At 47.3% G+C, this 27,893-nt stretch overlaps 1 protein-coding gene across 1 annotated transcript in view; it reads right to left on the bottom strand.

Annotated features, from left to right (window-relative positions):
- SHCBP1L (SHC binding and spindle associated 1 like) overlaps positions 1 to 27,893 on the bottom strand; it is a 232,243-nt gene that overhangs the window by 112,033 nt on the left and 92,317 nt on the right. The window contains exon 7 of the mRNA XM_056531886.1: positions 7,523 to 7,676. Coding sequence (XP_056387861.1) covers positions 7,523 to 7,676 — 154 coding nt within the window. The remainder of the gene's footprint in view (positions 1 to 7,522; positions 7,677 to 27,893) is intronic.

The raw sequence follows: 27,893 nt of genomic DNA, 5'->3' as shown, positions 1-27,893 counted from the left end.
CAAAAGGGGCGGGAGCTGTGTCCCCCAATGGATCCTTCGAGAAAGAGATTTTACGGTAAGTGTTAAAAAACCTCCTTTTCTCTATCGGCTCCATTGGGGGACACAGACCGTGGGATGTACCAAAGCCGTCCCTTGGGTGGGCAGGTAGTCAGGCAGACGGCTGTTCCACTGCCGCCTGCAGCAGTTTACGGCCCAGACTAGCATCAGCCAATGCGAAGGTATGAACCTGGTAGAACCTCGAGAAAGTGTGTAAAGACGGCCAAGTAACCGCCTTGCAATCTGCGAGGCCGAGGCTTTGTTCTGAAGAGCCCAGGATGCCCCAACAGAAGCGGGTAGAATGAGCCACAACCTTGAAGGGAGGAATCGTCCCCCTACAGCGATAGGCTTCCAAAATGGCAGACTGGATCCACCAAGAAGTGGTGGCCTTGGAAGCAGGCTGTCCCTTACGACGCCCTTCCGTAAGGACGAAAAAGGAATCGCACTGACGAAACGAAGAGGAGATAGAGAGGAATACCTAACAGCCCGAACCACATCCAGTTTGTGGAGTAAATGCTCCTTAGGATGAGAAGGAGCGGGACAAAAGGACGGAAGAACAATGTCCTCATTGAGATTAAAGGCCGAAACAACCTTAGACAAAAAGGAAGGATCTGGCCGGAAGACAACCTTGTCCTGGTGAATCACCAGAAATGGAGAACGGCAGAAGAGAGCTGCCAATTCAGACACCCTCCGAATGGAGGTGATAGCAACAAGAAACGCCACTTTCCAAGAGAAGAGGCGCAGGGACACCTTTACTAAGGGGTTCAAAAGGTTCACCTTGGAGGACACCCAGAACCAGATTCAAGTCCCAAGGGAGAGAAGGTGACCGATAAGGAGGGGCAGCATGCGCCACTCCTTGAAGGAAAGATCCAGACATGAGAATTAGAAGCCAGAGGACGCTGGAAAGGAAAAGAAAAGGCCGAAACCTGACCCTTAAGGGAACTGAAAGACAACCCCAGTCCCAAACCCGACTGCAAGAAGACGGGGAACAGAAAAGGTAACAGGAGACAAAACCTGAGCTTCACACAAACGAAAATAAGACCGCCAGGTACGGTGGTAAATTTTCGGCGAGGAAAGCTTGCGAGCCCTGAACATGGTGCAAATGATTTGGTAAGAGAACCACGGGTTCTCAAAACCGCGGTCTCAACCGCCACACCGTCAAATGCAGCGACTGTAAAATGGGGTGGCAAAGAGGATCCTGAGACAGCAGGTCCGAACAAAGTGGAAGGCGCAGTGGAGTGTCGTCCAGGAGCCTGACCACGTCGGCGTACCATGACCTACGGGGCCAAACTGGAGCTACCAGTATGGCAGGAATGAAACGATTCAGGATCTAGAGAGTGAGATCCACATTCTCCAGAGTCTGGACTCTGGTGGGAACCTAGATGAGAAGGTCGTCCAAGAAAGGGATCATTTAGACTCCTCTCGACCGCAACAGGGCTATTACTGGCGCAAGGATCTTGTAAAGCCAGATCAAAAGGGAGGGCTATGAATTGAAAATGCCCCTCCGGAACCGCAAAGCGGAGGTACCGCTGATGGCCGGGAAATATTGGAACATGGAGGCAGGCATCCTTGATGACCAACGAAGAAAGAAAGAAACCCCCCTTGTTCCATGGAGGCCACTACCGAACGGAGAGAGATTCCATTCGGAAGTGGCGGAGAAGATGACGGTGAGACGCTTGAGGTCCAGAATCGATCGCACAGAAGCGCCTTCCTTGGGGACCACAAAAAAATCGGAATAAAAAACCCCGAAAACATTCCCTTGGAGAAACGGGGACAATGGTTCCCTGGGCCGGGACTGGAGGGCCTCCCGAAACTGCATCACCAGAGAAGGTGACCGGGGAGCTTGGGACTTCCTGAATGTGTGTGGTCCAGCTGTCTCAAAAAATAAAAGACGACCTCCCACCCAAGAAAAAACCTGCGGGTGGTGGCTTCACTCCATGTGGAAGTGGGATTGCGGTTACCCGATTTGGCCGCAAAACGGCCGGAACGGTTGGTGTCCGACTTCCAAGACGGAAGCGCCCGGAACGAGGGAGACCTCTTGTCCCGTGAAGGCGCCTGCCCAGACCCCTTATTGGGGCCAAAGGTCCGAAAGGAAGAGGACCTCCCCGTGGAAGAAAAATGAGCCTTATTTTGAAGCAACAAGTAACTCTTACCCCCCGTCGCCGCAGAGATAATCTCGTCAAGGGGCCCGTCAAAAGGGCGGGTACCAGTTAAAGGAAACTCGGCAAGAGACCTTTTGGAGGCGGCATCCGCATCCCGCACCCTGAGTCACATGGAGCGGCGGAGGGCCGCTAGGAGACTCACAGAAAGGCAGCACAACGGACTGACTGCATGGTAGCTGAGCACAGAAAGCCCCCAGCTTTAGAGCATTGGAGAACCAAAGCAAAATAGATCCTCTGGGGGGGAATCCCGCCTGACTGAGTTTTGAGCACCACAACGAAAGGGCCCTGGAGCCCCATGCAGAGGCGAAGGTGGGAAACAGAGAAGAGCCTGCTGCTTCAGAGGAAAGCTTTGCTAAGGACTCCACCTACTTGTCTGTCGAGTCCTTGAAGGCAGCCGCTGCTAGCGGCAGTGTAGTAGCCTAGAGAGGCAGGAAATTGGTGGATCCACCGAGAGAGTGGAAACCACCTTATAGACAAGGTCCTTGGCGAATGGGTAACGCACTTGAACCCCCTTAATTCCCGAGAACCTCTTGTTCGGATGTTTCCATGCAGATTCCAGAAGGATGTGAAATTCAGCGTGAGAGCTGAACCCTTGAGGTACTGGTTGAACACGATGAAAGGATACTTCAGGAGTCAGGTCCGAAGATCCTGGGTCCTCTATGTGAAAGGTGTCTCTTAAGGCCGCAACCAATGAGTTCCCTGTTTCAACTGTATCCGAGCAGTCCTCTGAGTCAGATGCCGATTCGGAAGCCTCATCCTCCAGTTCACCAGGAGAATGTGAACGAGTGGAGGCAGCCCAGGAGGGGGGCGACCCTGACCGGGTATGCGGCTCTGGCGAGGCAGAGCGGCGATTCCGGGATCGTCCTCTGTAGGAGCGACGTCTGTGATCAGATGACACGGTTGAGACCCACGTCAACCTGAAGACTCAATGTAAGAGTCAGAAAAAGCACCCCTAGTATGCTTGTGAGAGCATGAGGCTTGTGGAAAAGAGGAGCGGGACCCACTAGAGGGCCGTCGCAGGGCAGACCTCTTCAAGGTAGACACCATGTCACGGGAGGCCTCAGCCACCGAAAGGGAGACTTGAGTCAAGTCAGCCATACACTGGGATAGGAAGAAACCCAGGCTGGAGAGGCGGCCGAATCCACTGGAAACTGTAACATCCGGGGAAGCTAGGGGGTCTGGGGGAGCAGTGGAGCAGGCAGAGCCAGTGGGCTCAGCAGAACCAGGCATTTTTGGAATAATATGTCATACAGACAAAATAGAAGACTAGCAGTCTAGTTGTCAGTTTAGAGGGAGGAACAGATTTGTGTCCCCTGTGACAGTAATTCAGCGTGAGAGCTGAAAGATTTTAACCTCAACACTGTAACACTCTGTCCCTGTTGAGAGTAGACACCACTCTATGCAGACAGAGAGGAGCTAACCAATAGCCTGAGAGGGGCGTTCCTGGAGCAGGGGCACTGTCTTTGATTGGCCCCTGCCACCTGAATTGTGCGCACAGCGCTGATTGGAGGGCGATTCGCGCCTCCAGTAAGCTCCGGCAGCCCTGTGGGCGGAGCTATAGCGCCCCGGCCGCCGCGCTGAAACACAGTAATGGCGCCCGCTCCTTGCCCCGAGCGCATATGTTAGCAATATATGCGCTCGCGGGGAAGTGAGCGGGCGATACACATATTCGCCGGCAGCCATCTGCTGCCGAAAGTGAAAGCAAGTTGGCGCTACATGCGCCCAAAAGTACAAGCGACGCGGCTGTCAGCCGCATAATAAGCACCACGGCTGTAAGCCGCATAGTAGAACACACTCACACACACATGTGCATAACAAAGTAACCCATACATTCTGCCATTGCTCCCCTTTTTTGAATAAAAAATAGAGCCCCTAACACAGGCCAGCCCTTTGAACCCTGAAAAGTGGGCCACAAAATGAGGGTCTCCAGATGTTGCAAGTCCATGCCCCCTAAGATGCCACTGCTCGGCTGGACTTTTATTCTGGGGGTTGCAACTGAGGTTGCAAGTCTGCACCTAAGGAGAAAAGGGGAAAGTACTTACCTCAGTCAGAAGAACTTACCTAATGGAGTCTTCAGTGAAGTCTTCAGTCAGCTTTTTGTCCCTGCATCACGCCTAGCTGCTATGCACGAGCGAGGCGAGCAGAGAAATAGGGGGACCCGGACCCACGAGGTACCAACCCAGGCGCTGACCGTTGGCGCATATACGCAATGTCTGTGCCCCCTTACTCGCAATGGGGAAACAGGGAACCGGAGTCCCTGAGTCCCCACCTGAAAACATGAAAGAAAAAGGAATGAAAAAACTAACACGTCCCTATACTAGGAAAACAAAAATCAGAAGACCTGGTCTGGAATATTCCAGACCATGTCCACCTCCTTCAGACACTAAGCTTAAACTGATTACCTCAGGGCCTGGAGGCGGGTATATCCTGCTGGGAGGAACCGACTTTCTTGTTGCCATAGTGTCACCTCCTAGAGACAGCAGCATACACCCACGGTCTGTGTCCCCCAATGGAGCCGATAGAGAAATGTTTTTTTTTTTTTCATTTTTCCATCCAACTTTGAAGAATTTTCATTAAACACCTGTGGGGTGTTAAGGCTCACTATACCCCTTGTTACGTTCCGTGAGGGGTGTAGTTTCCAAAATGAGGTCACATGTGGCTATTTTTTTGCGTTTATGTCAGAACCGCTGTAAAATCTGCCACCCCTGTGCAAATCACCAATTTAGGCCTCAAATATACATGGTGCACTCTCACTCCTGAGCCTTGTTGTGCACCCGCAGAGCATTTTACACCCACATATGGGGTATTTCCGTACTCAGGAGAAATTGCGTTACAAGTTTTGGGGGTCTTTTTTTTCTTTTAACGCTTGTGAAAATAAAAAGTATGGGGCAACACCAGCATGTTAGTGTAAAATGTTTTATTTTTTTACACTATCAAGCTGGTGTAGCCCCCAACTTTTCCTTTTCATAAGGGGTAAAAGGAGAAAAAGCCCCCCAAAATTTGTAGTGCAATTTCTCCCAAGTACGGAAATGCCCCATATGTGGCCCTAAACTGTTTCCTTGAAATACGACAGGTCTCCGAAGTGAGAGAGCTCCATGCGCATTTGAGGACTAAATTATTGATCGCATAGGGGTGGACATAGGGGTATTCTACGCCAGTGATTCCCAAACAGGGTGCCTCCAGCTGTTGCTAAATTCCCAGCATGCCTGGACAGTCAGTGGCTGTCCGGAAATGCTGGGAGTTGTTGTTTTGCAACAGCTGGAGGCTCCCATTTTTATTGGGGGGGGGGGGGGGGACAGTATAAGGGATGTATATGTAGTGTTTAACCCTTTATTATGTGTTCGTGTAGTGTAGTGTTTTTAAGGTACATTCGCACTGGCTGGTTACGGTGAGTTTCTCGCTAGGAGTTTGCGCTGCGGCGAAAAATTTGCCGCAGCCCAAACTTGAAGCAGGAAACTTACTGTAAACCTGCCTGTGTGAATGTACCCTGTACGTTCACATGGGGGGCAAACCTCCAGCTATTTCAAAACTACAACTCCAAGCATGTATTGACAGACCGTGCATGCTGGGAGTTTTACTTTTGCAACAGCTGGAGGCACACTGGTTGGAAAACCTTCAGTTAGGTTCTGTTACCTAACTCAGTATTTTCCAACCAGTGTGCCTCCAGCTGTTGCAAAACTAAACCTCCCAGCATGTACTATTCGCCGAAGGGCATGCTGGAAGATGTAGTTATGCAATAGCTGGAGGTACACAACTATAACTCCCAGCATGCCGAGAAAGCTGTTTGGGCATGCTGGGATTTGCAGTTTTGCAACATCTGGAGGGCTACAGTTTTAGAGAACACTGCAAAGTGATCTCCAAACTGTGATCCTCCAGCTGTTGCAAATCTACAAATCCCAGCATTCCCAGACAGCAAACAGCTGTTTGGGCATGTTAGGAGTTGTAGCTTTGCAAGATCTGGAGGGCTACAGTTTAGAGACCACTATATAGTGTTCTCAAACTGTAGCCCTCCAGCTGTTGCAAAACTACATATTCCAGCATGCCCAAACAGCTGTCTGGGCATGCTGGGAGTTGTAGTTTTGCAACATCTGGAGGGCTACAGTTAGAGACAATTGTATAGTGGTCTCAAACTGTACCCTCCAGATGTTGCTAGGCAACTCACCAGCTTCCGTATGATCCACCCCCACGACATTGCCGCCCGCCGATCTCAGTCGCCTGCTGCTTCCGTTGCCCGCCCTGATCGGTAAGTGGACCTCGGCGCCCGGTCCCCGTCGTTTCCCCGTCCTGCCCCACCTATTGTGGGTGGGCAGGACGGGGAAAATGAAAGTTAACTACCAAAGGGCATGCTGGAAGTTGTAGTTGGAACTCCTGCTGTTGCAAAACTACAACTCCCAGCATGCCCTTTGGCTGTGCATGCAGCGATTTGTTGCTAAGCAACAGCAGGAGGTGAACAGGCCTCACCTCCTGCTGTTTCCTGCCACCTGCACCGCCGGGACCATTGCCGATGCTGTCACCGCTCCTGCCGCTGGGATCGCCGCCACAGATCCCGAGGGGACCCCCGCCAGACCAGGGGAAGGTAGGAGACCCCCGCCTGCCCCGATCGCCGCCATCTTCGCCGTCCCGATCGCCGCCCAGCAGGTCCGTGATTGGTCTGTCGTTTCGACCGATCAATCATGTGATCGTGAGGTGGCACCCGTGCCACCTCACTCCTGCTGGGTAATGGTGAATGGGGCTGTCTCGGACAGCCCCATTCACCCTTTTTTTCCGGGTCACCAGAGACCCGATTGACCTGGAAGAGCCGCAAATCGCCAACATGGGGGGTCTCAGGACGCCCCCAGGGGTTTGCACGGGGTGCCTGCTGATAGATATCAGCAGTCACCCTGGTCCCTGCCCGGTGAGCGGCGGAGACTGGAATTCCAACGGGCATATGGATACGCCCTGTATCCTTAAGGACTCAGCGGCGGGGACTGGAATTCCCACGGGCGTATGCATACGCCCTGCGTCCTGAAGAGGTTATCAATCAGTTATGTTATCAATCATGTTTCCGGTCCTCCCCTGGAAGATTGTACAGATTAGTTGATAAATCATATTTGTCCTGTGGATATGCCATAAACGTCCACACAATTTACCCCTTTCATTAATTTAGTCAAATGATAAATGGGGTTCATAGTCATTGTAGCTCTGAACAAACGTGAGTTTTTTTTTAGTTCCCAGAGTTTCATATGTGTTTGGGTAGGTAATTAATATTAAAAAGTACCTTGCCAATAAAAAGCATACACTTAAAAATATTGTTAAAGGACAAACTTTAAACTTAAAAATCTGACCTGCTATGGTGATGTCATCTGTCAAAATAGCTAATGCTCTAGCCTTATGTTCTCCAGGAAAAATCTGCACGGTATCCCCACAATAACAATTCTCCAAAGCTGTATCTAAATTATTATGTTGCTTAATTAGCGTGCCTGGAGAATATGTTTTCACCTATAAAGAAAATGAATGAGCAATGTAAAGTTTATGTTTACAGGAGAAATAAAAAGACCAAAGAATCTAAACAGTTCAGTTAAATAAGGCTTGCTATAATAAGAGATTTATATGTTTTGGCATATTATTAACATACTATTCAGCTAATGCCCAACTAGCTAATGCCCAAATTATTTTTCTCATTAACCCCTTCCTGACCCATGACATACATGTATGTCATAGGTCGGGTGGGCGGACATGATGGGGGCCCACGGGTTGGGTACGCGTCATGACCGGGAGATATCTGCTGCTATCAGAAGCTGACATTTGCCAATAATGACGGACATTGGAGATCGTTTTGATGTCTGTCATTTAACTGGTTAAATACCATGATCTATACATCTATAAACATTAAATGCCGCTATTACCTCGTGCAACTCGGTGCAACTTCGAGGGTAGCAGGGATTTTCGTGGCGCTGATTGGAAAAAACACAATCCAGGTGCAGTGGTTCAGGTAAAACTTTCATTATTTGACCAAGATGCAACACGTTTCGCTGCGCAAGCGGCATCTAAGCATGGCATACTTAGATGCAGACTGGATTATATACCCAAAATGTAACCCTTTACATATTAGATGAAATATAATTTACAAAAAATCTTCAAACATATTTAAAATATATATTATATTGTTCTAGTTATAATCCATATATGTTATAAAAGACAATTAGCAAAGAAAAAAAAATGCAGGTGAAAGGGACATAAAAATGCTGGTTCACGTACACACTGTAGCAGTTATATATCACAAAAACAAGGAAAATAAACAAAAATACACAAAACTGAAAAAGGATAATTAGCTTGCATTTACATTAGAAAATGCCACAATAGGTGGTGAATATGCTCCACAGTCTGACCGGCAATATTAATATATATAATAATAAAAATTTTAATGAGTTGGTTGCTAAATGTATTAAAATAACCTCTTAAGGGCGGAGCATTTTTCTGTTTTTGCACTTTTGTTTTTTCTTCCTTACCTTTTAAAAATCATAACCCTTTCAATTTTGCACCTAAAAATCCATATGATGGCTTATTTTTTGCATCACTAATCTACTGTGCAAGGACATCAGTCATTTTACCCAAAAATCTACAGCTAAACGGAAAAAAAAAATCATTGTGCGACAAAATGGAAGAAAAAACACCATTTTGTAATTTTGGGGGCTTCCGTTTCTATGCAGTAAATTTTTCGGTAAAAATGACACCTCTTTATTCTGTAGGTCCATACAGTTAAAATGATACCCTACATATATAGGTTTGATTTTGTACTACTTCTGAAAAAAAATCATAACTACATGCAGGAAAATGTATGCGTTTAAAATTGTCCTCTTCTGACCCCTATAACTTTTTTATTTTTCCATGTACGGGGCAGCATGAGGGCTAATTTTTGCTCTGTGATCTGAAGTTTTTAGCGGTACCACTTTTGTTTTGATCGAACTTTTTGATCGCTTTTTATTCTTTTTTTTTTATGGTATAAAAAGTTATCAAAAATACGCTATTTTGGACTTTGGAATTTTTTGCGCGTACGCCATTGACCGTGCGGTTAAACTAATGACATATTTTTATAGGTCGGACATTTACGCACGCGGCGATACCACATATGTTTATTTTTATTGACACAGTTTTTTTTTATGGGAAAAGGGGGGTGATTCAAACTTTTATTAGGGAAAGGGTTAAATGATCTTTATTAACTTTTTCTTTTTCCTTTTTTTTTTGCAGTGTTAGGGTACGTTCCCACACGGCGTATTTTGCTGCGTATTTGCTGCGTATTTGGTGCTGCGTATTTTCCTACCCATTGACTTCAACAGAGAAAATAAAATACGCAGCAGCAAATACGCAGCAAATACGCCGTGTGGGAATGTACCCTTATAGCTCCCATAGGGGGGCTATAACACTGCACACACTGATCTTTTACACTGTTCACTGCAAACCCCGGCAATGTCCGGCATTGGTTGTAGCTTATAGCAACCGGGACCCACCGGGTATGACGCGCGCTCATGAGGTAACTGGGGACGCGCATATGGACATTCATAAACTTCCATATGCACTAAGAGGTTAATTTAGTAAACAAATTATCGAAAGTTTTCGATTATTTCATTCAACCCTGAAGGGACCCTAGCGTGGCTAGTTTATAAATCCCCAAATTCTCTATTTATTAGTTGTTGGTGTCTATTTGGTACATCACTCGGAATACTTTCAATGATTTTAACATCTTAAGGACGCAGGGCGTACCTGTACGCCCTGCGCCCGGTCCTGGTGTTTAAAACCAGGTTGGTCCCATCTGCTAATGATAGCCGGGATCCTGGGCTAATAGCGTGTGGCACAGATCGTTGTGCCGCGCGCTATTAACCCTTCAGATGCGGCGATCAAAGTTGATCGCCGCATCCAAAATGAAAGTAAAAGCTTCCTGGCAGCTCAGTCGGGCTGATCGGGACTATCGCGATAAAATCACCTGTCTCCGTTGTGTCCGATCGGTGTTTGATTGCTCCAAGCCTGAGCTACAGGCTTGAGCAATCGAGCCCCTAGAACGCTGATACATGGGAGTTATAACACTGCAAAAAAAAGGGGAAAAAAAAAGATAATAAAGGTCATTTAACCCCTTCCCTAATAGAAATTTGAAACACTGCCCCTTTTCCCATAAAAAAAGTGTGTAAATAAAAATAAACATATGTGGTATCGCCGCATGTGTAAATGTCCGAACTACAAAAATATATTAATTAAACCGCACAGTCAATGGCATACGCGCAAAGAAATTCCAAAGTCCAAAATAGCGTATTTTCGGTCACTTTTTATATCATAAAAAAATTTATAAAAAGCGATCAAAGAGTCAGATCAATGCAAAAATGGTACCGATAAAAACTTCAGAACACGCCGCAAAAAAATGAGCCCTCATACCGGCCCGTACGTGGAAAAATAAAAAAGTTATAGGGGTTAGAAAATGACAATTTTAAACGTATAAATTGCATGTACCGTATTTATTGGCGTATTACACAAATTTTTTAGGCTAAAATTTTTAGCCTAAAGTCTATCTGCGTGTTATACGCCGATAAGCCGCTGCAGTTCAATGATTTAAAGCAGGCGCTTTAAATCAATGAATTGCAGCGGCTTTTGCAGGTACAGAGACCTGCTGTCGCTGGCCGATTCTCTGCCCCTGCCTATCCTGGTGTCCAGAGACCGCCGCCGCCACTGCTCCCCCCATCCCCGATTTTATAATTACCTGTTCCCGGGGTCAGGTCCGCGCTGCTTCTGGCTCCGGCGTCTCTTGCGTCGTTGCTATAGCAACGACAAAGGGGACACCGGAGCCAGAAGCAGTACGGACCTGACCCCGGGAACAGATAATTATAAAACCGGGGTTGGGGGAGGTAATGGGGCAGCGGCGGCGGCAGCAGGGCTCTCTCCCCCTGCCTTTCCTGGGGGCTTCTGCAGGGTCAGAAACAGTGTATCGGGATATACACATGCACACACAGGCACCCTCATTTTACCAAGGATAAATGGGTACAAAACTATATTTTACCCAAATATCCTTGGTAAAATGAGGGTGCGTGTTATAGGCCAGTGCATGGTATACCCCGATAAATACTGTAGTTATGATTTTTTTCAGAAGTAAGACAAAATCAAACCTATATAAGTAGGGTATCATTTTAACCATATGGACCTACAGAATAAAGATAAGGTGTCATTTTTACTAAAAAATGCACTGGGTAGAAACAAAAGCCCCCAAAATTTACTAAATGAAATTTTTTCTTAAATTTTGTCACACAATTAATTTTTTTTCCATCTCGCCGTGGATTTTTTTGGTAAAATGACTAATGTCACTGCAAAGTAGAATTGGTGGCGCACAAAATAAGCCATGATATGGAATTTTAAGTGCAAAATTGAAAGCGTTATGATTTTTAGAAGGTGGGGAGGAAAAAATGAAAATGCAAACACGAAAAAATGCTTTGTCCTTAAGGGGTTAAGACGCAAAGGATCTGATGATTTTTGGTGTGTAATAGTAAAGTGTCTCGATAGACTATGGAGCATAAACCTTGTTTTATATTCCACCTATGTTTATTTATACGGGACCTCACTGTCTGAATAGTGTGGCCCACGTATTGCAAGTTACAGCTGCATGACAGAAGGTATATTGCATATTTCGTCTCGCAATTATTATTACCTTTAATCTTAAAAGTTTTTTTCGTTTGAAAAGAAGTAAAATCATGTGTTTCATCCTTTATTAGTGAACAACACATGCATTGGCTTTTACCGCATTGAGTACAACCAAACTCATGGGAATCAGAAACGCATATGTTTTTTTTTTTAGTTTTTTGACCCCTTAAGGACCCAGCCATTTTACACCTTAGGACCCGGCCATTTTTTGAACATCTGACCACTGTCGCTTTAAACATTAATAACTCTAGAATGCTTTTAGTCATCATTCTGATTCGGGCTTCCTGTGGCCCCGTCCTTTCATTGACCTCGTACATGTGGTCTAGTCCTCCATCTCTTGATATGCTTTATTCATGCCTGTGACTTGCAAGTATTATAGGTTGTGTCAGTATTTTGAATTATTGTCTATTGTTATATACGCAGACACCTTTTTTCATAGCCTATATCTATGATGCATAATGATCTTATATGTATGGTGTGACGCATTATTTAATTAATAGGACGGGTGCCTGTTTCTAGGTGAGGGGGTTCATGGCGCCTCCATAGGTGAGTGTTTGGGCTTATGTTTCCAGCCCAGTATTTTAAATGGTTTTACTTCTTTTTTCTTCCTTCCCCTTTTTCTGCGATGTGTATATTTAATAAAATTTGCATACTTATTTAATATTGGTGTGTTGGTGTGCTGATGTATATTCAGTGTTTTCCTCTTTCTTCTTTATTGCTATACATCATTCTGATTCCGAGACTGTTTTTCGTGACATAATCTACTTTAACATAGTGGTAACATTTTAGGGTAACTTGCATCCTTTCTTGGTGAAAAAACCCAAAATTTGATGAAAAATGTGAAAATTTTACATTTTTCTAACTTTGAAGTTCTCTGCTTGTAAGGAAAATGGATATTCCAAATAAAAAAAAATTTGATTCACATATACAATATGTCTACTTCATGTTTGCATCATAAAATTGACATGTTTTTACTTTTGGAAGACACCAGAGGGCTTCAAAGTTCAGCAGCAATTTTCAAATTTTTCACAAAATTTTCAAACTCACTATTTTTCAGGGACCAGTTCAGGTTTGAAGTGGATTTGAAGTGTCTTCATATTAGAAATACCCCATAAATGACCCCATTATAAAAACTGCACCCCCAAAGTATTCAAAATGACATTCAGTCAGCATTTTAACCCTTTAGGTGTTTCACAGGAATAGCAGCAAAGTGAAGGAGAAAATTTACAATCTTCATTTTTTTACACTCGCATGTTCTTTTGGCCCAATTTTTTTATTTTTACAAGGGGTAAAAGGAGAAAATGTATACTTATATTTGTAGCCCAATTTCTCTCGAGTAAACACATACCTCATATGTCTATGTAAATTGTTCGGCGGGCGCAGTAGAGGGCTCAGAAGTGAAGGAGCGACAAGGGGATTTTGTAGAGTATGTTTTTCTGAAATGGTTTTTGAGGGGCATGTTGCATTTAGGAAGCCCCTATGGTGCCAGAACAGCAAAAAAGCCCCTAATGGCATACCATTTTGGAAACTAGACCCCTTGAGGAACCTAACAAGGAATTAAGTGAGCCTTAATACCCCACAGGGGTTTCACGACTTTTGCATATGTAAAACAAAATTTTTTTTTTCACTAAAATGTGTGTTTCCCTCCAAATTTCACATTTTTGCAAGGGTTAATAGCAGAAAATAAATACCCCCCAAGATTTTAAACCCCATTTCTTCTGAGTATGGAGGTACCCCATAAGTTGACCTGAAGTGCACTACGGGCGAACTACAATGCTCAGAAGAGAAGGAGCCATATTTGGCTTTTTGAGAGCAAATTTTGCTCGGGGGGCATGTCGCATTTAGGAAGCCCCTATGGTACCAGAACAGCAAAAAAGCCCCTTATGGCATAACATTTTGGAAACTAGACCCCTTGAGGAACCTAACAAGGAATTAAGTGAGCCTTAATACCCCACAGGGGTTTCACGACTTTTGCATATGTAAAAAAAAATTTTTTTTTTCACTAAAATGTGTGTTTCCCCCCAAATTTCAAATGTTTGCAAGAGTTCATAGCAGAAAATACCCCCCAAAATTTTAAACCCCATTTCTTCTGAGTATGGAGGTACCCCATAAGTTGACCTGAAGTCCACTACGGGCGAACTACAATGCTCAGAAGAGAAGGAGTCATATTTGGCTTTTTGAGAGCAAATTTTGCTCGGGGGGCATGTTATTTTAGGAAGCCCCTATGGTGCCAGGACAGCAAAAAAAAAAAAAAAAAAAACACATGGCATACCATTTTGGAAACTAGACCCCTTGGGGAACATAACAAGGAATTTAGTGAGCCTTAATACCCCACAGGGGTTTCACGACTTTTGCGTATGTAAAAAAATAAAATTTATTTTTTCACTAAAATGTGTGTTTCCCCCCAAATTTCACATTTTTGCAAGGGTTAATAGCAGAAAATAAATACCCCCCAAAATTTGAAACCCCATCTCTTCTGAGTATGGAGGTGCCCCATAAGTTGACCTGAAGTGCACTACGGGCGAACTACAATGCTTAGAAGAGAAGGAGCCATATTTGGCTTTTTGAGAGCAAATTTTGCTCGGGGGGCATGTCGCATTTAGGAAGCCCCTATGGTGCCGGGACAGTAAAAAAAAAAAAAAACACATGCCATACCATTTTGGAAACTAAACGACTTGAGGAACGTAATAAGGAACAAAGTGAGCCTAAATACCCCACAGGGGTTTCACGACTTTTGCATATGTAAAAAATGTACTTTTTTTTTTACACTAAAATATGGGTTTCTCCCCAAATTTCACATTTTTGCAAGGGTTAATTGCAGAAAAGACCCCCCAAAATTTGTAACCCCATTTCTTCTGTGTATGGAAGTACCCCATAAGTGGACCTGAAGTGTACTGCAGGGGCACTACAATGCTCAGAAGAGAAGGAGTCACATTTGCAAACTTTGCTGAAATGGAGGAGATATGTCGCATTTAGGAAGCCCCTATGGTGCCAGGACAGCAAAAAAAAAAAACCTACATGGCATAACATTTTGGAAACTAGACCCCTTGAGGAACGTAAGGGGTAAAGTAAGCCTTAATACCCCACAGGGGTTTCACGACTTTTGCATATGTAAAAAAAAGAAGTTTTTTTTTCACTAAAATGTGAGTTTTCCCCAAAATTTAACATTTTTACAAGGGTTAATAGCAGAAAAGACCCCCACAATTTGTAAATACATTTCTTTGGAGTAAGGACATACCTTATTTTTTGATGATAATGGCTCGGTGGATGCACAGCAGGTCTTGCTGGAGTGGGAAGGCAGTCAGGGGCCTTGAGCTTCATATGGAGCCAGGATGTGGGACCCCCCCCTCAAGGAGCGTTAATGGGGGAGCACTGAGCCCTAAAATAGGGGAACACTATGGGGGACAACGGGCCGTAACTGGGGTATACAGGTGGGGTATACAGAGGCCCGTAATATGGGGTACAGTGGGCCAGAAAATTATAATAAAAAAGGATATATTCCCAGAATGATGACCCAGAGCATAGCCAAAACTAAAAAAAATATGCCCGCCCCAAACCCTATGCTCTGAATCATCATTCTGGGAATGTGATGTGTGTGGCCGTCCCTAACCTGTTGCCTCAAATGCGCACCCGCTCAGGTGGAGAGAGATCGCTGCGCATTTGAGGCAACAAAAAGTCCCCGATGATAGTCACTCAGTGACCTATGACCTATTTTTGAAAAAAAAAACACCCCCAGAGGTCTTATCAGGTTTTTTTTTTGTTTTGTTTTTTTTCGGTTTTTGGGGCAATTTAGAGATTTATGGGGTTAAAAATTTGGAATGTACTCTGGACTTGGTACATTGGTCAAATTATGGAAAATTCAAATAAAAAGGGAAAATTTAGGGCTCCATGGAAGTGTGATACTCCCTGAAGCAGCCTATGCAGAGGCCCGGATTATCTGGGCAAGTGTCGCACTGATACGTGGTGTCCTTCCGAATCCCCTTCCTGAAACGCACTCTGCATTTTTTCTGGGTTCATCCCTTCTTTCCAGTGGGGGGGGGGGGGGGGATCACACTTGGAAAGTGTTGGCCTGGGACGATCCTGGTGCCTATAACTCCAGACCCTTGGGAAGTCCGGCCTGATCTTTCCCGGTCAGCAAAGATCAGGAACCTTAGGAATTCTTCTTGGTACTGGAGGAATGTCACTGTGTTGCCAGCGTACTGGGAAAGTACAAAAGCGTTGTACATGGCAACCTGTACCAAGTAGACCGCAACTTTTTTGTACCATGCCCATGTTTTCCACATGGCGTTATATGGCTTGAGGACTTGATCTGAGAGATCAACTCCCCCCATATACCGATTGTAGTCCAGAATGCAATCGGGTTTGAGGACCGATCCCACGGTACCTCGCACAGGGACAGAGGTGCTGCCGTTCCCATGAATAGTGGTGAGCATAAGGACATCCCTCTTATCCTTATACTTCACCAACAACAGGTTATCATGGGTGAGGGCACGGGACCCTTGGGGATAGGAGTCTGGACCAAATTTAGAGGGAGGCCTCTCTGGTTCCTCCGCACGGTCCCACAAGCGGAAGTGGATCTTGCGGAAAGGGACTTGAACAGAGGGATGCTGGTATAAAAGTTGTCCACGTATACGTGGAAACCCTTATCCAGCAATGGGTGCATAAGGTCCCAAACGATTTTCCCGCTAACACCCAGAGTGGGGGAACAATCTGGGGGTTCAATACAGGAATCTCGTCCCTCATACACTCTAAACTTGAGAGAGTACCCGGAGGTACTCTCACAAAGTTTATAGAGCTACACGCCATACCGCGCCCGCTTTGAGGGAATATACTGGCGGAAGATGCGTCTCCCCTTAAAGGGGTTCTCCAGTGCTTAAACATCTTATCCCCTATCCAAAGGATAGGGGATAAGATGCCTGATCGCGAGAGTCCCGCCGCTGGGGACCCCTGGGTTCATGCACGCGGCACCCCGTTTGTAATCAGTCCCCGGAGCGTGTTCGTTCCGGGACTGAATACCGGTGACTACAGGGCGGGCGGCGTGTAACATCACGCCTGCCCGGCGTGTGACGTCACGCGCCGCCCCTCAATGCAAGCCTACGGGAGGGGGCGTGACAGCTATCTATCTATCTATATATATATATATCACGCCCCCTCCTGTAGGCTTGCATTGCGGGGCGGAGCGTGACGTCACACGCCGGCGGCACAGTGTGAACACAGACAAAGCAGAACAAACAAATATAATCCTAAAACCAACTAATGAAACACAGACTAAAATACAAAGAGCATGCTATATAACCATGGCTAAAAATACAGATAAAATGACAAGATAAATGCTCAAGCAGACATAGTCATGACCTCTTGAAACAGACGGCAAAATGTGCGATGAGGTTGGGGAGGTGCCGTAGTACACTGCAAGTCAAATGAGTAAGCAGAACTCTGTATTTGTTTGTATATGATTACTACTGATGGAGTGCAGTTTTGGGATTCAGGTCTCCATAGTGGGCGATTAGTACCCTCTCCCAAATACATACCAGTGTATGGAGCACCACTGCTAATTTACCCTAGATATATAGTGGATTGATACTATATGTAAGATATATGATGCAGTGACTGGCACCTTTTTTCCTTCATGCACTTTATTGTATCGGAATGTTGCAAATGAAAAAACCATAATTGTGCGTTATATATGTTTTATGATAACATCAATAAAGTATTGGTTTTAATGATTTAAAGTAAATGATGTAGCTCGTTTTCCTACAGTATACATGCTATTATGGAGCTGTATGCACATTACAATAATGTTCTTTGAGAATAGGACTACATGATACAGACATCGTTATGACAGAATTCAGTCGTTGCCTAATTAGAACTATTGTGTTTATAATAGTCAGAATATAGCACAGACAGACATAGTAGTATTGCACTCAACAACCAGTACCAGAATGCAGGAGAACTCTGGCTAAATAACTCCACCCGAGTTCTCATTCGCTCAGAGCATTAAAACGCAACTGTCATGAAATTTTGGTGCAAAAACCTGCACACATAGCAATATTTTTAGCTGAAATTTGCAGGCTTTCATGACTGCAAAAAATGCTTTTATTCAAAGCCACTGACGGTCGGATAGGCGTGGCGCGAGGTACTCGGGCTCTCCCTCTTGCTTCTTCGCTACCCTCTTTCCCCTCGTAGGTTGGGGATCTCTCCGGGAGTTTCTCCCGGTTGGTGATCTTCCTTGGTTGAGTGCCACTTCTTGTTTAGTTGGTGCCGCGGCAGTTTCACTGCTGCTACCCTGTTCTTCTCTTGGGTGTGTGGTTGTCTCTGTCTTTCTCGTCTCATTGGTGTTTTCTCCTCTACACTGTTTTTCCTTCTTTCCTTGGAGGCTGCTGCCCAGCTGGCTTGCGGAACCTGTAGTTTACGGAGTGTGACATTTGGGTGGGGGACATCCTCTTCGCATTGGCAACTCTTAATGTGGCATCGTACAACGTAAAGGGGCTCAATGCGCCGGCGAAGAGAACCCAGATTCTTCATCTTCAAAAACGTAAGATACACATTGCTTGTTTTCAGGAAACCCATTTTAAGACAGGCCATGCGCCGGCGCTCATCAATAATAGACATTATCCAATTGGGTTCTGTGCCAATAACTCAGAGGCGCGTGCTAAAAGGGTAGCAATAGCTATAAATAGGTCCCTGGCCCATCAGGTCTTGGATGTTACATTAGATGCACATGTGAGGTATATTATCTTGTCCTTATCGCTTAATGGTAGACTCTTCACTGTCATCAATGCATATGCTCCTAACCATGGCCAGGTGGAGTTTTTGCTTAAACTAATAGATGTTGCACTGCCCTTGGTTCGGGGGATGGTGGTTCTGTGCGGGGATCTGAACTTGACTCTTCACCCTACTTTGGATAATTCCACGGGTCGCTCTAGCTTGTCCTATGCGGCCATCAAGCGCGTGAAGCGGGCCTTGGCTTTATTGCAGTTGAGTGACGTTTGGCGGTTGCAACATCCCCTGGACAGAGATTATAGTTTCTTCTCTTCCCTACTGTCGCCTAGATTATGTGCTGGTCCAACATGCTGCCCTTCCCTGGGTGGTCTCTTCTTCAATTGGCAACATTTTATGGTCCGATCATGCTCCTGTCTTCTGCTCTCTCCATCTTCCTTTCCTGACTAAGTCGGCCTGGTCGTGGAGATTGAACGAATCCTTTTTACTGGTCCCGCCTTGTTTGGCTGATCTGTCGGTGACTGTTGCCGGTTTTATGAGAGATCACGAGGGAGACTCTACCAGTCCGTTTATGCAATGGGAGGCTCTTAAGTGTGTCATCCGAGGGGTCCTCATTAAACATGGGTCTCGCCTCAAACAAGGCAAGGCTCAGGCGCTCCGTAGGGCTCTTTCTGCTGTTTCTTCCCTTGAAGTTCTACACAAACATTCCCTTTCCCAGACGGTACTCTGGGACCTGCAGCTGGCTAGGCTTGAGGTGAAAAGGCTTTTAGAAGAGTCTTGGGGGCGCTGGCTACAGATGGGTCGTAGTAGTTTCTATGAGTATGGGAACAAAAGTGGCCGCATGCTTGCCAGGTCACTGCGCTCCAGTCACATATCCCTTGCATTCGCACACCTTCTGGCCAAGTAGCTCACTCTACTGAAGACATTGCCTCCACATTTAGGTCCTTTTTTTCTGATTTGTATAATCCTACCTCTCCCTCGGCCTCCCCACCCACTCCTGCCCCTCCATTCCCTTCCCTGCCCTCGGAGGTCATAGACGGGCTTGAGACTCCTTTCTCTCCGGAGGAACTGGACCGCGTTATTCGGGACCTCCCGGGCCGGAAGAGCCCTGGTCCGGACGGCTACACCTCCAAATTTTATAAAACCCTTTTTGCTAGCTTGTCTCCCCTCATGCTTAAGGCCTTTAACTCCTTTTCCCCTTCAATGCCCATCCCGGAATCTTCCACCCTGGCCCACATTGTGGTGCTCCCGAAGCTTGGGAAGGACCCTCAGGTTTGTGGCAGTTACCGGCCCATATCCCTTTTGAATGTAGGCCTCAAGATTTACTCGAAATTGTTGGCAGTTCGTTTGAATTCCATTCTCCCCAGTTTGGTCCATTTAGATCAGGTGGGGTTTGTGCCGGGGAGGGAAGCCAGGGATAATACCATCAAGACTTTGGATATTCACCATGCCAAATCTTCTAAACTGCCTCTGATGATTCTTTCCCTGGACGCCTGAAAAGGCTTTTGATCTAATTTCCTGGTCCTCCCTGGCACAGACTCTTCGACATATTGGTTTAGGCCTGATTTTCGCAGCTAAAATTATGGCCCTCTACTGCTCCCCTGCGGCCCGAATCAAAATTAATGGCGCCATGTCCTCCCCCTTCCAGATAAAAAACGGCACGTGACAGGGGTGTCCCCTGTCCCCGCTCCTCTACGTTCTGGTGATGGAGCATCTCTTGGCCTCTATTCGATCAGACCCCAACATTCATGGTGTGGTGGTAGGTGGGCACGAGTACAAGTGCTCGGCATTCGCCGACAACCTCTTGGTCTACTTGACGGACCCTATAGTGTCCCTGCCGAACCTTATGCACAAGCTCACTGAATTTGGCTCCTGGTCAAATTTTTAAATTAATTTCTTAAAATCGGAGGCTTTGAATGTTTCATTACCGGGGGGTGTGGAGGCTTCCCTTCGCTCTGCATTTCCTTTTTCTTGGCCGTCTAGGGGGATTTCGTACCTGGGCACAAGGATCTCATCCGACCCTTCTCAACTGTTTTCCCTTAACTTCTCCCCACTGCTGGCCGTTTCCACTCGGACCTGTCGGTCTGGACTAAGAGGGAATTTTCTTGGTTTGGTTGAGGGGGCACTCCCTCCGTCTGGAGAAGAAAAGGTTTAGTCTAAAGGGGCGACACGCCTTCTTTACCGTGAGGACTGTGAATTTATAGAACGGTCTACCTCAGGAACTGGTCACAGCAGGAACAATTAACAGCTTTAAAACAGGGTTAGATACATTCCTGGAACAAAATAACATTAATGCTTATGCAGAATTATAAAACTACATCCCTTCCCCTTATCCCCTTACACCCTTAACTTCAATTCCCTGGTTGGACTTGATGGACGTATGTCTTTTTTCAACCATACTAACTATGTAACTATGAATGAACATCCTGAACATGACACTTATGCCCCGTTTATTGTACCACCTGCAGTCCTTACCCATTCATATACCCACTTCCTTTTGGTGCTCGGTGCGTACTTGTTTCGGCTTATTCTTGTGGTCCTCGACACGTCCTTGCCTGAATCGCATCCTTCTCTCCAGACCCAAGTTGTCAGGAGGAACTGGATTGCCTGACTGCCGCCTGTACTATTTGGCATGTGTACATGCTCGTGTCCTGGACTGGTCGCATAATCTTGAAACTAAATTGTGGGTTCGCCTGGCCCAGGATCTTTCTCAAAGACATTTAGCTACCCTGCCGTGGACATGGTCTCCCGCCCGACAAGACACGTTTCCCTCCTCTTTCACCACACGCCCTACTCTAGCCTCCCTGCATGCGATTGGTAGTGAGGAGAGCCTGATTGACAGAATGGGCCAACTTCTCCCGGTGTCAGGTAATCCATCCTTCCCACCCGGAGACCCCTCGGGAGGTGACTTCTTTGGGGCCACGCTAACACATCCTCTCAGGCTCCGGGATATAGTGAAGGATGGGAGACTCAAAACCCTAGAGGAGCTGCTCGCTGATAGGCCCCCATCTAGACGCGCCCCATTCGCTTATCTTCAATTACGTCATTTCTTTTGTATGATGTATGATCTTTTACTATCGCCCAGATCTAGCTCCCTTCCGGTCTATTGTCAGGCTTGGGAAACTGAATTAGGCAAATCGTTTTCTGATGAAGAATGGGCGAAATGTTTTTACCTAACACATAAAGCGGTTATTGCCTCTATATCCCAAGAAACATGCTACAAAGTCCTTTCTAGATGGTACCGAGTGCTGTCGATGTTACACCGCTGGTACCCTTCTGTGCCCAGTACATGTTGGAGATGTTGTACTGCTGAGGGTACGATGACTCATATTTCGTGGGCGTGCCCGGTCCTGACCGGGTTTTGGAACTCTGTACTCCGGGTCGTGGGGGAGGTCACGGGCATTAAGGTACCTCACACCCCAGAGGCTACGCTTCTCTTCATGTTCCCCATGGCGCAGGCGAAATTTAAACGATCATTAGTCAGGCACCTTCTGCAGGCTGCCAAGTCAATCATCCCTCGGAAGTGGAAATCCCCAGACCCCCCTACCATAGAAGAATGGATGGCTGAAGTGGCGCAAACGCGTCGCATGGAGGAGCTATTAGCTGTCCTCCCGAACGACGTTGCGAGAGTGGGTGCCACCTGGTTTCCATGGGGGGAATTCTGTTCCTCCGGGAGGTATAGTTCGCTGTTGTAATCTGAGCCTGCTTCATCCCCTGCTCTTATGGGCTTCTATACTCGTGTGCTGTCTGCCCCCACTGGTACTCTGGGTAGCGGTCTCTGCCTACGGATCTCTTGTCCTTTATCTTTTACATGTTCTCTCTCTATGTACTTACTTAGCCTCTCTTCCTTGACCCCTTTTCTCTTGTGTATTTGTGTGTCTGTGAGTGTGCTGTCTATCCTCTTATTCATAGTTTTATCTTTCTGTTGTATCCTTGCTACTTACATCTTGTTCATCCAGCGATTCACCTTTCTCCATACTCCCTTTATTTTCTGGTCACTCGAGCAGGATCTAATTGAACCTTATACAGTATATGCCTTTTGCGTTCTGCTCATTGTTCTGATGCACTTGTACTCCAATATTAATATGTTTCAGTTTGACTTTCTGACCCTTGTATTTTGGGTCTCTCCAGACCGACGGGCTTGACTGCTGTTGGTTCTTTTTATGTACACTTGTTACTTCTTTGCTAATAAAATTTCTTTTGATTTTGAAGAAAAAGTGAATCACTGGAAAGTACAACTCCTTACACAGAAAATAAGCCCTAATACAACTTTGTCAGTCGAAAAATAAAAAAGTTATGGGTCTTAGAAGGTAAGGAGGGAAAAAAGTGAGCCAGAAAAAAAAATTAGCTGGGTCATGAAGGGGTTAATTTGTGTAGTTAAGAACTTCTGGTCTGCTCTTCTCAGCAGTAAAGTACACTGTTATTGTGAAGGTTAAATATAGGTCTATAACGCAAAACACATAAATGCATAAAGATTTTTTAATGCTTATTGTAAAATCTCTTTCTCAAAGGATCCATTGGGGGACACAGACCATGGGTGTATGCTGCTGTCTCTAGGAGGTATGACACTATGGCAACAAAAAAAGTCGGCTCCTCCCAGCAGTATATACCCGCCTCCAGGCCCTGAGCTAATCAGTTTTAGTACCAGAGTAATAGGAGAGGACCGACAGGTGAAGGAAAAAACACGAACTGTCCGAGAACCAGAAGAAAAAGTATGACTGAACACACCCTCGGACAGAGAACCAAAGAGAAACCCAAAAGGGCGGGAGCTGTGTCCCCCAATGGATCCTTCGAGAAAGAGATTTTACGGTAAGCATTAATAAATCTTCTTTTCTCTATCGGCTCCATTTGGGGACACAGACCATGGGACGTACCAAAGCCGTCCTTGGGTGGGCAGATAATCAGTCAGGCAGACGGCTGTTCCACTGCCGCCTGCAGCACTTTACGGCCCAGACTAGCATCAGCCGATGCAAAGGTATGAACCTGGTAGAACCTTGAGAAAGTGTGCAAAGACGACCAAGTAGCCACCTTGCAAATCTGCGAGGCCGAGGCCTTGTTCTGGAAAGCCCAGGATGCCACAACAAAACTGGTAAAATGAGCCACAACCCTGAAGGGAGGAATCTTCCCCCTACAGCGATAGGCTTCCGAAATGGCAGACCGGATCCACCGAGAAATGGTGGCCTTTGAAGCAGGTTGTCTCTTACGACGACCTTCCGTAAGGACGAAAAAGGAATCACACTGATGAAACAAAGAAGTGATAAGAGAGGTAGGACCTAACAGCCCGAACCACATCCAGCTTGTGGAGTAAACGCTCCTTAGGATGAGAAGGAGCGGGACAAAAGGACGGAAGGACAATGTCCTCATTGAGATGAAAGGCCAAAACAACCTTAGGCAAAAAGGAAGGATCTGGCCGGAAGACAACCTTGTTCTGGTGAATCACCAGAAACGGAGAACGGCAGGAGAGAGCTGCCAATTCAGACACTCTCCGAATGGAGGTGATAGCAACAAGAAACGCCACTTTTCCAGAAAGGAGGCACAGGGACACCTCCCTAAGGGGTTCACCTTGGAGGACACCCAGATTAAAGTCCAAAGGGGGAGAAGGTGACCGATAAGGAAGGGCAGCATGCGCCACTCCTTGAAGGAAGGTTCGGACATGAGAATTAGAAGCCAGAGGTCACTGGAAAAGAATAGAAAGGGCCAAAACCTGACCCTTAAGGGAACTGAGAGACAACCCCAGTTCCAATCCCGACTGGAAGGAGAGAAGACGGGGACAGAAAAAGTAACGGGAGAAAAGACCTGAGCTTCACACCAACGAAAATAAAACCACCAGGTACGGTGGTAAATTTTCACCGAGGAGGGCTTACGAGCCCTGAGCATGGTGCTAATGACTTGGGAAGAGAAACCGCGGGCTCTCAAAACCGCGGACTAAACCGCCACACCGTCAAATGCAGTGACTGTAAATTGGGGTGGAAAAGAGGACCCTGAGACAGCAGGTCCGGACGAAGTGGAAGGCGCAGCGGAGTGTCGTCCACGTTGGCGTACGACGACCTTCGGGGCCAATCTGGAGCTACCAGTATGGTGGGAACGTCCCTCGCTTTGAGCTTCCTCAGAACCCTGGGAAGGAGCGGAAGGGGATGGAACAGATAGGGCAGAGCAAACCCCACCCAAGGAATCACTAGGGCATCCACGACTAGAGCCAGGGGGTCCCAGGACTTTGACACAAATGGAAGGATCTTCCGATTGTGCCGAGACGCGAAGAGGTCCACGTAGGGAATACCCCAGAGGTTGCAGATCTGCACGAAGACCTCTGGATGTAGGGACCACTCGCCGTGGTCGGCTGAGGACCAGCTGAGGAACCTTATTTTCCGCCAAGATGAGAATCTTTGTCACCTCGGCCATGGCTGCCGAGCTGCGAGTGCCGCCTTGCCGATTTATGTACCCTACGGCCGTGGCGTTGTCGGACTGGATGCAGACAGGGCGGGACTGAAGCAGGGACTCCCAATGAAGAAGACAAAGAAGAATCACCTTCAGTTCCAAGATGTTTATCGGAAGAAGGGCTTCCTGGGAAGACCAGAGGCCTTGAACCTTCCAGTCCCTGAACACACCGCCCCAGCCCGACAGACTGGCATCCGTTGTAACTACCTGCCAGTGGAGGGGAAGAAATTATCGCCCCTGAATAAGAAGGGGGGAGCGGAGCCACCAGTGCAGAGACTGACTGATCCGACGAGGGAGAGCAATCTTGCGATCGAGAGACAGAGGAGATCTGTCCCATCGAGAGAGAATCGCCAGTTGAAGGGGGCGGTAATGAAAATGGGCAAAGGGTACCATCCGACCCAAGACTTCCATGCAAATGCGGATGGAAACTGGGACCTGGGCCCGAAGGGAGCGGACTCCTGACAGGAGAGTCAGACGTTTGTCCGGCGGAAGGCAAATCCGGGCAGAGCCCGTGTTGAATTGAAGTCCCAAGAAGATCAGAGACTGGGTGGGAGAGAGGACAGACTTGTCCTGGTTGACCATCCACCCGAAGCGATCCAGGGTCTGGAGAGTCTGGACTCTGGTGGGAGCCTTGATGAGAAGGTCGTCCAGGTAAGGGATCACTGAGACTCCTCTTGACCACAACAGGGCTATCACTGGCGCAAGGATCTTGGTAAAGAGCTGAGGAGCAGTGGCCAGACCAAAGGGGAGGGCTACGGATTGAAAATGCCCCTCCGGAACCGCAAAGCAGAGGTACCGTTGATGGACGGGAAATATTGGAACATGGAGGTAGGCATCTTTGATGTCCACCGAAGAAAGAAACTCCCCTTGTTCCATGGATGCCACTACCGAACGGAGAGATTCCATTCGGAAGTGGCGGATGAGAAGATGAAGGTTGAGACGCTTGAGGTCCAGGATTGGCCGCACAGAACCACCCTTCTTGGGGACCACAAAAAGATTGGAATAGAAACCCCGAAAACGTTCCCCTGGAGACAATAACTCCCTGGAGAAGTAGGGACTGGAGAGCCTCCCGAAACTGCTTCACCAGAGAAGGAGACCGGGGGGCCCAGGACTGAAAAAAAAAACCTATCCCTCGGGAGGGAGGCAAATTCGATTCGGTATCCGTTGGACACCACGTCCCTGAACCAAGAGTCCTGAATGTGTGTGGTCCAGATGTCTCGAAAAAGTAAGAGACGACCTCCCACCCGAAAAAACCTGTGGGTGGGGGCTTCACTTAATGCGGAAGTGGGTTTGCGGTTGCCCGATTTGGCCGCAAAACGGCCGGAATGGTTGGTCTCCGACTTCCAAGACGGGCGCGCCCGGAATGAGGGAGCCTTCTTGTCCCTCGAAGGCGCCTGCCCAGACCCCTTATTGGGGCCAAAAGTCCGAAAGGACAGGAAGGAAGAGGACTTCCTCTGGGAAGTAGAGTGAGCCTTATTTTGAGGCAACAAGGAACTCTTACCCCCCATCGCCTCAGAGATAATCTCGTCAAGGCGCTTGCCAAAAAGACGGCACCAGTAAAAGGAAGCTCTGTGAGAGACCTTTTGGAGGCGGCATCCGCATCCCAAGCCTTAAGCCACATGGAACGGCGGAGGGCCGCTAGGTGACCCACAGCAAAGGCAGCACAACGGGCTGACTGCATGGAAGCTGTGCACAGAAATTCCCCAGCTTTAGAGCATTGGAGAACCAAAGCAGACAGATCCTCTGGGGGGGATCCCGCCTGGATACCCTGACGGAGTTTTGAGCACCACACCGATAGGGCCTTGTACACCCATGCCGAGGCGAAGGTGGGAAGCAGAGAAGAGCCTGCTGCTTCAGAGGCAAACTTCACTAAGGACTCCACCTTCTTGTCCATCGAATCCTTGAAAGCAGCCGCATCTGCTAGCGGCAGTATAGTAGTCTTAGAGAGGCGGGAAATTGGTGGATCCACCGAGGGAGGGGAAACCACCTTAGAGACAAGGTCCTTGTCGAATGGGTAACGCACTTGAACCTTCTTCATTCCCGGGAACCTCTTGTCCGGATGTTTCCATGCAGATTCCAGAAGGGTGTCAAATTCAGCAATAGAGCTGAACCTTTGAGGTGCTGGTTTAGCACGATGAAAGGATACTTCAGGAGTCACGTTCGAAGATCCTGGGTCCTCTAAGTGAAAGGCGTCTCTTATGGCCGCAACCAATGAGTTCACCGTTTCAACTGTATCCGAGCGGTCCTCTGAGTCAGATGCCGATTCGGAAGCCTCATCCGCCAGTTCACCAGGAGAATGTGAACAAGATGAGGCAGCACTGGAGGGGGGCGACCCCGACCGGATACGTGGCTCTGGCGAGGCAGAGCGGCGACTCCGGAAACGTCCTCTGGAGGAGCGACGTTTGTGACCAGATGACATGGGGGGTGGGACCCACGAGGGGAGCACCCACGTCTACCTGAAGACTCAATGGAAGAGTCAGAAGAGGCACCCCTAGCACGCTTGTGAGAGCGTGAAGTATGTGTAGAAGAGGAGTGGGGCCCTTTAGAGGGCCGACGCAGGGCACACCTCTTCAAGGCAGACACCACGTCACGGGAGGCCTCAGCCACTGAACGGGAGACTTGAGTCAAGTCACCCATATACTGGGATAGGGAAGAAACCCAGGCAGAGGGGCGGCCGAATCCACCGGAACTGAAAGAGCATCCGGGGGTACCAGGGGGTCTGGGGTAGCAGTGGAGCACACAGAGAAAGTGGGTTCAGCAGAACCAGGCATTTTGGAATTACAGCTCTTACAGACAAAATAGGAAACTAATGCTCCAGTTGTCTGTTTAGAGGGAGGAACAGTTCTGGGTACGGACATAATGAAAAAAAAGAACTCTCTCACC

This window comes from Hyla sarda, chromosome 7, assembly GCF_029499605.1.
Source record: "Hyla sarda isolate aHylSar1 chromosome 7, aHylSar1.hap1, whole genome shotgun sequence".
Taxonomy (NCBI): Eukaryota; Metazoa; Chordata; class Amphibia; order Anura; family Hylidae; genus Hyla; species Hyla sarda.
Note: the sequence above shows the minus strand (reverse complement) of the source record. Positions and strands in the feature narration are given on the sequence as shown.